The 12,066-nt window shown below is 30.7% G+C and overlaps 1 protein-coding gene across 10 annotated transcripts in view; it reads right to left on the reverse strand.

The window, feature by feature from the left end:
* The window catches only part of LOC129980836 (coiled-coil domain-containing protein AGAP005037-like), a 1,244,995-nt gene that overhangs the window by 29,460 nt on the left and 1,203,469 nt on the right, over nt 1-12,066 (reverse strand). For 9 of the 10 annotated variants that reach the window (XM_056091256.1, XM_056091255.1, XM_056091253.1 and 6 more), the window contains one exon: nt 11,812-11,996. In XM_056091256.1, coding sequence (XP_055947231.1) covers nt 11,812-11,996 — 185 coding nt within the window. The remainder of the gene's footprint in view (nt 1-11,811; nt 11,997-12,066) is intronic. The other variant, XM_056091254.1, reaches the window with a different exon arrangement.

Raw genomic sequence — 12,066 nt, forward strand, 5'->3', positions numbered from 1 at the left:
TGTTAAGAGATAACGTAAAATTTATTTTTGAGAGATAATAGTTTTGCAAGATATGGTCATCGATTTGCCTAGTTAAACCAGAGCGATTGTCCATCTACTGACGCCTGATGCTATTTTTATGCTCGATAAAACTTTGTTTGAATATTTTTTTGATTTCTTTTATGTCTTCTTTCCTCTGACTGAATGGATTCTTTGGTGACAAAGCGAACATTCTTCAGATAATAATATTTTGTAGTTTCATTAATTCACTAAGCGATAAATTCAAATTAACAGTAAAAACATTCAATGAAGCAGTCTGAAATTCGTACGGCGGTTTGTTTACATTGGATTGTTGCCATTTCACAATAAGTAATAAGAGTAATTTATGTGCCACGTACATTAGTGTTTTACAAATACAGATAGTTTATAAACCTAAAGCTGTTTCATAAAAACCATTTTTAAATGTTATTTACGCATTCATTCAAAAAGTTGAAAGCTTTACATATTGCAAAATATCCTTCGTTACAAACTGTAAAATTAATTTATTTGATATAAGTATCGTTAATTTCGACTTTTACAAATGAAATTAAAACTTCGCAAGATAGTCCTCCAAAATAATATTCATGAATTCCATATTTTGGACAAACATTCTATTTAACATATTTACAACAGTTCAAAGTTCTTAAAACATTACCTTCATTAACACTAAATATTCAATGCATTCCCATTTTTACAGTGCAAATCATTACCTTCATTAACCCTTAACCCTAAATGTTCAATGCATTCCCATTTTTATAGTGTAAATCATTACCTTCATTAACCCTAAATGTTCAATGCATATCCATTTTTATAGTGCAAATCATTACCTTCATTAACACTAAATATTCAATGTATTCCCATTTTTACAGTGCAAATCATTACCTTCATTAACCCTAAATGTTCAATGCATTCCCATTTTTATAGTGTAAATCATTACATTCATTAACACTAAATGTTCAATGCATTTCCATTTTGATAGGGCAAATCGTTACCTTCATTAACACTAAATGTTCAATGCATTCCCATTTTTACAGTGCAAATCATTACCTTCATTAACACTAAATATTCAATGCATTCCTATTTTTATAGTGTAAATCATTACCTTCATTAACACTAAATGTTCAATGCACAATGCAAATCCTTACCTTCATTAACACTAAATGTTCAATGCATTCCCATTCTTACAGTGCAAATCATTACCTTCATTAATACTAAATGTTCAATGCATTCCCATTTTTAGAGTGTAAATCATTACCTTCATTAACATTAAATGTTCAATGCACAGTGCAAATCATTACCTTCATTAACACTAAATGTTCAATGCATTCCCATTTTTACAGTGCAAATCATTACCTTCATTAATACTAAATGTTCAATGCATTCCCATTTTTAGAGTGTAAATCATTACCTTCATTAACATTAAATGTTCAATGCACAGTGCAAATCATTACCTTCATTAACACTAAATGTTCAATGCATTCCCATTTTTACAGTGCAAATCATTACCTTCATTAACACTAAATATTCAATGCATTCCCATTTTTATAGTGCAAATCATTACCTTCATTAACACTAAATGTTCAATGCACAGTGCAAATCCTTACCTTCATTAACACTAAATGTTCAATGCATTCCCATTCTTACAGTGCAAATCATTACCTTCATTAATACTAAATGTTCAATGCATTCCCATTTTTACAGTGCAAATCATTACCTTCATTAACATTAAATGTTCAATGCATTCCCATTTTTAGAGTGTAAATCATTACCTTCATTAACATTAAATGTTCAATGCATTCCCATTTTTAGAGTGTAAATCATTACCTTCATTAACACTAAATGTTCAATGCACAGGGCAAATCATTACCTTCATTAACACTAAATATTCAATGCATTACCATTTTTACAGTGCAAATCATTACCTTCATTAATACTAAATGTTCAATGCATTCCCATTTTTAGAGTGTAAATCATTACCTTCATTAACATTAAATGTTCAATGCACAGTGCAAATCATTACCTTCATTAACACTAAATGTTCAATGCATTCCCATTTTTACAGTGCAAATCATTACCTTCATTAATACTAAATGTTCAATGCATTCCCATTTTTAGAGTGTAAATCATTACCTTCATTAACATTAAATGTTCAATGCATTCCCATTTTTATAGTGTAAATCATTACATTCATTAACACTAAATGTTCAATGCATTTCCATTTTGATAGGGCAAATCGTTACCTTCATTAACATTAAATGTTCAATGCATTCCCATTTTTAGAGTGTAAATCATTACCTTCATTAACACTAAATATTCAATGCATTCCCATTTTTACAGTGCAAATCATTACCTTCATTAACACTAAATGTTCAATGCACAGTGCAAATCATTACCTTCATTAACACTAAATATTCAATGCATTCCCATTTTTACAGTGCAAATCATTACCTTCGTTAAAACTAAATGTTCAATGCACAGTGCAAATCATTACCTTCATTAACACTAAATATTCAATGCATTCCCTATTTTACAGTGCAAATCATTACCTTCGTTAACACTAAATGTTCAATGCACAGTGCAAATCATTAACACTAAATATTCAATGCATTCCCTATTTTACAGTGCAAATCATTACCTTCATTAATACTAAATGTTCAATGCATTTCCATTTTTACAGTGCAAATCATTACCTTCATTAATACTAAATGTTCAATGCATTCCCATTTTTACAGTGCAAATCATTCCCTTCATTAACACTAAATATTCAATGCATTCCCTATTTTACAGTGCAAATCATTACCTTCATTAACACTAAATATTCAATGCATTCCCATTTTTATAGTGCAAATCATTACCTTCATTAACACTAAATGTTCAATGCACAGTGCAAATCCTTACCTTCATTAACACTAAATGTTCAATGCATTCCCATTCTTACAGTGCAAATCATTACCTTCATTAACACTAAGTGTTCAATGCATTTCCATTTTTACAGTGCAAATCATTACCTTCATTAATACTAAATGTTCAATGCATTCCCATTTTTACAGTGCAAATCATTCCCTTCATTAATACTAAATGTTCAAAGCATTCCCATTTTTACAGTGAATCAAATTTTAGTTCATATATTAACATATTTCAATAATTCAATCTATGTAAAAGTCTAAATCATTAACAACACCAGATGCAGTATATTCGATATATTTTCATTTATTCTATAAATAAATTTTAGTTAAAATTCTGACATATCTAGCGCATTGTTTTGTGTGTGTGTGTTTTTGCATCAATTAATTGTCAACTAACTTCAATTCTTGAAGTTAGTTGACAGAATTAATTGAATACCATTAACTCGTTTAGCTGATCATCGAAAGTGGTTAGTAAGACTTATGTAGTCAATATTTTGAAGATAGTATATTCCAGATCATGCTAAAAGAATTCGCGTTCGTTAGGAGTATTTCCGTGGAATTAACGTTAACAATTAAATGCTAAGTTGACAATTTAAATAAAGAAATTATACAATTAAACCAGAGTTAATTCACGGATATTTTTAATCGCTATTGACATGGGATCAAATCAAATAGGTTCAAATTAATTTGAAATGGACTAAATTGTTGTTTATAAGCAATGCTACATTAATTTAATATGCTTAATTTGAATCATTCTGCAATACCTTCATTCAGAAGATTGCATCGAACAATTGAAATACAATTTCTGCATTGCCAGCGGCAAGAACGCTAATTGAGTTTACAAGAATTTTGATACGATTTAGAATTAATATCGCCTGAAGCTCCATATTCCTCTTTCAGAAGTATTATTTCTTCCAGGGTAATTCAGAATGAAATTATATTAAATTATGTTAATAATTTCCGTTCATCTAAGATAGTGGAGTTGTACTGATATTCTCTATAGCTATTGTCAGTAAGTGAAATGAGTAAACTACTTCAGATTTATATATTCTGAAATAATGCTGAAGTTCTGCTCAGGATTTCAGATTTATGTTACTTGAATCTAGTATGACTTCTTAAATTAGGTTAAATAACGATTTAGATATTTGTTTGAGTGATAATCTTAACAATCTTTTCCTCAACCTGAATATTGCCACATTGAAAAGAGGCAGTCGACTCTTCATGGCCGAATGGTCATAGCACTGATCTCATATTCAAGAGATCGTAAGTTCAAATTCAGCGAGAGACAATGCGATTCACAGTTTGTGTAAATATTTAATTCCTTTATTTTATGTTTTCCTTTATTTCATGTTCCAGAAGATTCTGGACATATCTTTAGTTTACCAGATAAGTGTTCTGGACTTTTCTTACTGTCTCCAGAAAAGTATTCTGGAACTTTCCCTGCTAGTATAAAAGCAGAAGATTTGTCCGTCACTGTGTTCTGAGTTCAGAGTTGAGTTAATAAATTGGTTTAGCTCTACTTCTTGTGTGTGTTATTGCAATCCACACTAAAGTACCTACGTGACAATATAATACAGAACTTAATTGAAAATTCAGACAGTTAACAAAAAAGTGGTCCATGTTCTGATGACAAAATCCATTCAGTATAAGGTTAGGAAAAGACCCAAAAAATGCTTGACAAATTTGAAATAGCAGATTGTATTAAACAGGAGTTTTTAAACTGTCTGAAACCATTTGGTTGTCGTATTCAAGTATGCATGATTCCTTGAATGGGAATGAAGAATGTATAGCAGCTGATGACTAGGTTAAAATGACTCTTGATTAGGTTAGAATCGCGCATTCAAGTATACGTGATTCTTTCACTGGGAATGAAGAATGCGTAGCAGCTGACGACTAAGTCAGAATGATTTTTGATTAAGTTAGGTTAGAATCATGACTAGATTAGAACCGCGCATTCAAGTATGCGAGATTCCTTCAGTAAGAATGAAGAATGCAGAGAAGCTGGTGATTAGGTTTGGGCGATTCTTGATCTGGCAACCGAAGTCTCTAGATAGCTTCTGGATGTCATCGAATTTTATCGTTGTTCAGTTCCTTATAGGGATTGCAATACCGGAATACCGGGATACCGAATACCGGTATTTTGAGCCATTTGTACAATTTTGTAATACCGGTATTCGCAAGTTTAAATACCGGTTTTTCGGTATTTACTAGAAATTTTTAAAATGGTCTCCACTATATGTTCAGGTATCGCGAGCATAGCAATATAGTATACGATTTGTTTTTATGTCTCCCTAACGGGCGAAATTAATTAGCTAATGAATGGCTTAATTAATTGCTTAAATCTAAATTAGCGAAACATGGATTATGCCTGAAAGAAAATATTGTATCCATAATGACTGATGGAGCAACAATTATGAAAAAAGTTGGAAAGTTGATTGGTGCAAATCAGCAGTTGTGGTATGCACGTGGAATTCAATTAGGAGTAATAGATGTATTATACCAAAAATATAAAGAACAAAAGAATCCAAATACTGAGGATATAGAAACTGCGGATTCCAACTTTGAAAAGAGTAGTAGTGAGATTGGTATTGACAATGAAGATAATGACAATGTAATTGTTGAAGAAGATATTGCTAATGAGGATGAAATATTAACCTATCAAGAATTGCTTCCTATAATTTATAAAGTTCGAAAAATTGTTAAAATATTTAAACGTTCACCTATAAAAAAGATATATTACTAAAATATATACAAACTGAAAATAAAACAGAATATATGTTAATATTAGATTCTAAAACACGTTGGAATAGTTTACTCCTAATGATGGAACGATTTTTGAAACTGAGAAGTCCAATCCAAAAAGCAATAATCGACTTAAACCTGTAAATTAATTTTTCAGATAGTGAATTCGACTTAATATCCAGAACTATATCAGCTCTACTTTCAATAAAACTGACTATTGAGGCATTATGTCAGAGAAATTCTATTTATTAACAGCTAATGCAACAATAAATTTCATGTTGCAGCCACTGAAAGAACAGCACACATTAGTATCTGAAGAATTATATATTACATTCAAAAATCGCATAAAAGAAAGGCATACCGAAATAGAAAATGTCTTATGGTATTTGCATAATTCTAATGATTTTAAAAATGAAAAGAAGAAAAGAAAAGAACCAATTCAAATATGATTAAGTTAGAGTAAAGTTTCTTAAAATTTTTTCCCAAAAACCTATCCACATTCAGAATTCGGTTCAATTATCGAAGATTATGATGTCACTACTGTCGATAGTGAAAAGGAATTGTCTCTTGAACAAAAATTAGAATTAGCGATAAATAAAAAGATTTCAACGAACCAAAATACAATACAGAAATCAGCTATATCCAAAACCATCCGACGAGAAATCGATTTATTTGAAGATGAGGGATTTAGAGGTAAATACTTGGAAAAAGTATATCGCGCATTGCTAACAGTACCACCAGCTAGCGTAGATGCCGAAACAGCGTTTTCAATAGCTGGTAATTTTTACACAAAATTACTTTTCAGGCTTAATGACAGTACAATTGACGCATTATGTTTTTTAAGATCACATTTCAAAAATTTGTAATAGAACCACAGACTGAATAGTGATATTTACACGTTTTTTGTGATTTAAATAAATAAGATGCTCCTTTACTTTTTTGTGATTATATACTGTTATAATTTATAAGTTACAAATTATTTTTTGTGATATTTACACTCTCTAACAAAACTGGCAAATAAAAAAAAAACACCTGTGTTTTCTTTCTTTTCCCAAAATTTCTAATACCGGTATTAAAACCGGTATCCCGGTATTAAGATTTTAAAAATACCGAATACCGGTATTGAAATTTTGGTCCGGTATTGCAATCCCTAGTTCCTTATATATGACATTACTTCTTAAGTACCATGGCATATCCGGATCATCTTATTCTGTGGAATTAGAAAGCCAAATTTCTTTCCATATTCTTATTTTGTTGCCTCATCGAGGAAGATGGGATGTTCTTGGGCGTAATGGACGAAATACATCAGAAGTGCATATTCCTGGTAAGGTCACTTAAGGCATGAAGGTCATTTCTCTTTGGCCAGCTGAAGTGAACAGGCATTTGGAGCTAAGACAGCATTCTACTTCTGGTGTCCCAGGTCTTTGGATCAATTGAATCTGCTCGTTTCACGCTATCATTTATTCAACGATGTTTTGGAGGTTTTTGGATTCAAAAGATGTTCGTGCTAAACTAGATTATTAGTAAAAACTACTAGCTGGTATTAGTAAAAACAATTTTTCTGTATGTTTCTTCTGATAGACAAGATTTGGGCTGGGCAAAGTACTTGCTTGTATCGTATGATTTCCTTTCTTAACCCTTTGATTCATAGGACATAAAACTACTGAATTTCAGGTGGAAATTGATTAAGTTAAATTAAATAGACAATAAAGAAATGAAGATGACAATTTATTAAATTTTTTTCGTACATTTTCATACAGCTTAGGGGGTGGCTTCATTTGAACTCACTGTGGCAAATCTTAGGGACATACACGGTTCAGAAACAATAAAAGGCTAGATGAACTCAAACAAAGCTACTATGCCTTAAAGGGTTTGGGAGGAAGAGGAGCGTTAAGCAATGAAGGAAATTAATATATGGCCGAACATTTAATAATGATGAAGGTTACTACACCTAACAATAAAATGCATGTTTGTGACTGACATTATTCATCAAAAATGTTCAAGCTGAAATGCGTAGTATTAAAATAGAAATAAAATGTATATATGTTACTGTAAATATTATTAATTCGGTGATTATATATAATTACCGGTGATCATTTATCAGTGGTGATTATATATAATTACTGGTGATCATTTGTGATGAGTATGAATAATTACCGATGATTATTTATTAGTGGTGAGTATGAATAATTACCGATGATTATTTATTAGTGGTGAGTATGAATAATTACCGGTGATCATTTATTAGTGGTGATTATGAATAATTACCGGTGATCATTTATCAGTGGTGATTATGAACAATTACCGGTAAAAGTACATAATCACCCAACTAATGACATTTACCGTGACATGCCTATAATATAAAAGTTCAAGCACTTTCATACGAATTAAATTGCTAATTTTATATGAAAAGTAAGCATAGCTACAATAACATATTAGAACAAGAACAATACATATAACATGCATATAAAAATATATATGAACATGCAAACTAATGCAAGATTTTATGGAAAACTACAAATAAAATTGACATTCTTATTAAAACATTTATTATGTTCATTTTATTTTATACGTTTATTTAAATGCAAAAGTTTGGTCATAGAGAGAAAAAATATTTTTTGGACTTTCATAAGTCTGTTTCTGTTATGTATAATTGATATGCTAATATTCCATTTCTACTAGCGGTTTGATGCGTTCTGCATATGTGTTAGAACCTGACGTCAAAATTTTTCTTGTGAAATGATCAAATTATAATTAAAATTAGATAATTTAAAGCGGGACTTTGAGTTGAAGGATTCAATTTTATACTATTCACTGTTTTAATAAATAGGATTTATACTTACGAATGTTTACAACGATATAGCAAAACTTTTTTGGCAGGCGTAAATGTTAACTCCGTTACAAAACGAAACGTAAATTTTAAAAATAAAATAAAAATAGACGCATCAAGCCTCTAACGCTATAATGCCATGAAGTTTTAGACTAGAGATTCGAATCTCCTTTTAATTTCTCCAGAAATGATCTTAACAATTGTACACTACTTCATAAATTTAAAAATCATGCAGGTGTTTTACATACAAAAATATACTGAATTATGTAAGCTACATGAATATAATACGTTTTTTTTAAGATTTATATAATATGAGAAAAATGGTTCCATTGCAGAAACTAGAACACAAATTAAAACTTCGAGGTAAATTAAAATATCCATTTACCTACACGGATAACTTATGTGAAGCCATGAGTTGTTCCATTTTTCATAGAAAAAAAAAACTAGGTACGGGCTAAAAGATCTTACGTTTATGCCGTTATCAAAATACCTTTGTAAAATCCAAGGTACAATATCGTCTGCTGAAAATGACACTGTTGGAACTACGAAACAATTTTAGAGTTAAGACTATCAAACAGTACTTAAGAGGATGTCTCAACTCCTTGCCGCTGGAGGATGAATTATGCCTTGGGAAAGAGGAAACAATGCCACATTAAAATGAATGATGATGAATTTTAGACTCGCACCACTATGATTCTCAGCAAACGATATATGAATTCTGGAAGTCACCTCAAAACCATTTTAAACCGGAAGTGTGAAATGCGTGGGCATTTCCAGGGAACGCCAAAAGAAAAATGAAGCTAGTAGCAAGTAGCTTATATCACTAGGGAAAATAAAATGCCTGCTTAATGGAATGCAATACTGATGATAATATGCTAATGCAGCACTTTAAAGCAAACTTGCGACCCTAGACGAACCAAAAGTTTGAGAAAAGAAAAGAAATAACTTGAATCGGAAGTAAAAATACACTGACGGAAGGAAATTTTATCACATACGAATATATGTATATATTATATTTTTGTGTGTGTTATTAATATTTTTTTTTCTTTCGCTCAATTCAATGTTTAAATTAAGTTTTCTCCGAGTTCTCTGTTTTTAAAATGGCTGTCTCAAGTATCCGCCTGGAAAAATTTTTTCATCGATGGCGCCTCTAGAAATGTTGATCCAGTAAGAAAATTATAGACAGATTGTCTGCAACAACTTCATCGATACTTCACTTGAGATGCTGAAATATTAAATTAGATTGAATACTTGTTTCGAAAAAACTTCATCGATGAGTACTGTAGAGACGCCGAATTAGTAAATTAAACCAAACAATCGTCTGGAACAAAGTCAATCGATGACCTTTAGAAATGCCGAAACAGCAAATTAAACTAAACATTGGTTTGAACGAACTTCGTAAATGACCTCTAGAAAATGCTGAAATATTCAATCAGATTAAATACCTTTCTTGAACAAACTTCTACGATGAGTACTCTAGCAATGCCGAATTTATAAATTAAATTAATACAATCATCTGGAACAAACTTTATCATCGATAGCTTCCAGAAATGTTGAATCAGAAAATTAAACTAAACATTCGTTTGGAACGAACTTCGTAAAGGGCCTCTAGAAAATGCTGAACTAGTCAATCAGATTAAATACCTTTCTTGAACAAACTTCTACGATGAGTACTCTAGAAACCCAGAATTTATAATCAGATTTAGAAACCCCGAATTTATAATACAATCATCTGGAACAAACTTTATCAAAAATCTGGAACAAAACTTTATGGCTTCCAGAAATGCTGAATCAGCATTCGTTTGGAACGAACTTCGTAAATGGTCTCTAGAAAATGCTGAATTAGTAAATTAGACTAAATACTTGCCTCGAACAAACTTGCTCGATGAATACTTTAGAAATGCAGAATTAGCAAATAAAACATTCGTTTGGAAGAACTTCGTAAATGACCTCTAGAAATGCTGAATTAGTAAATTAAATTAAACAATCGTCTGGAACAAAGTTCATCGATGGCCTCTTGAAATGCCACATCAGCAAGTTAAACATTCGTTTGGAAGAACTTCGTAAATGACCTTTAGAAGATGTTGAATAAGTAAATTAGACTAAATATTTGTCTTAAATTTAATTGATGAGTATTCTAGAAATACTGAATTAGTAAATTAAACTAAACAATCATGTGGACACAAAGTTCATCGATGGCTTCTAGAAATGACATATCAGAAAATTAAACATTCGCTTGGAACGAACTTCGTAAATGACTTCTAGAATATGTTGATTAATAAATTTAGTATAATTTAAATACTAAAATTAATTTAAAAATAATTTAGTAAAATTAAATAAATATTTTTGTCGAATAAGCTTCATCGATGAGTATTCTAAAAATGCTAAATTAGTAAATTAAATTAAACAATTAAATGGAACAGAGGTCATCGATGGCCTCTAAAAATGCTGAATCAGTAAATTAAACACTCTCTTAGGACGAACTTCGTCGATGGTCTTTCCTGACTTGCTAAACTAGTAAATTAGAACAAATATTAGACTTCAACAAGGGTACTTTCACTGCGCCTGCTAAGACTATATTTCTGTCTTTAGGAGCGGAACATTCTTAGAAAGATTTCTCTGTTATGATCGTTATGTCTAAATATGATATCTTTTTGAAAGATCTAATCAAACATTTGTTTTCTATTGCTGTTTAACAATATTTGTGTGCTTATGGTACATATTTTTGCATCAAGCAGTTAAGAATATCTATTCAAATAAATTTGGATATTTTGAATTGATTTCACTCTAAGAGTGTTCATAAATTGGACTCCATTGTGCACTGTGGAAATCAGTTTCGAACATACAATTCTTTGATCTCAAAGAAGAGATTAACGTGTGGTTCGACAAGAAATATATATTGATATGTTTGTATTAGAATGAATTTGTAAATGTTTTAAATCTTGCTTTATAATGATATTTAAAAAATAATTGGGTAGACATTATTTTATACACTGCCATTTCATTCTAATATTTTCTGACTTTTAAGGGCAAAAAAGATTTAAATGGAAAGCAAGATAAAGAATAGACTTATTTTTATACCTTGCGAAATAACATACCATAAATCGAATTTTTAAAATCATAGTTTTCATATAAAATTCCATTGGCTTGATAATCACTAAAGCTGTACATAATGCCAATATCTAAACATAGATTTATTTGACAAATACAACAGAAATATACAGCAAATGACAACACAAAGTACAAAAAATATTACATTAAATACACGAGACAGAAAACACAAAACATGTGCATAAAGAGTGATTCTATACTCACTGATGGTACCATCTTTCATTATTTGGTTGTTGTCTTTTGTAGGTATTTGTTGAAGTTGCTGCTGCTGCTGTTGTTGTTGAGGCGTTTGATTTTTGTTCGGTGGTCCAGTTGTGAGAGCCTTTTGGACGAGTCCAGTGAGGCTCGCCAATTGCCTCTCCATATACTCCATCCTTAACCTGTGTATACTAGAATTGGTTAAATGTAGCTCTTTTAGGAAAATGGTGTTAGCAATCACACGGCAAGCAAAACAAAAAG

The sequence above is a fragment of the Argiope bruennichi genome, chromosome 8, assembly GCF_947563725.1.
Source record: "Argiope bruennichi chromosome 8, qqArgBrue1.1, whole genome shotgun sequence".
In the NCBI taxonomy this organism is placed as follows: Eukaryota; Metazoa; Arthropoda; class Arachnida; order Araneae; family Araneidae; genus Argiope; species Argiope bruennichi.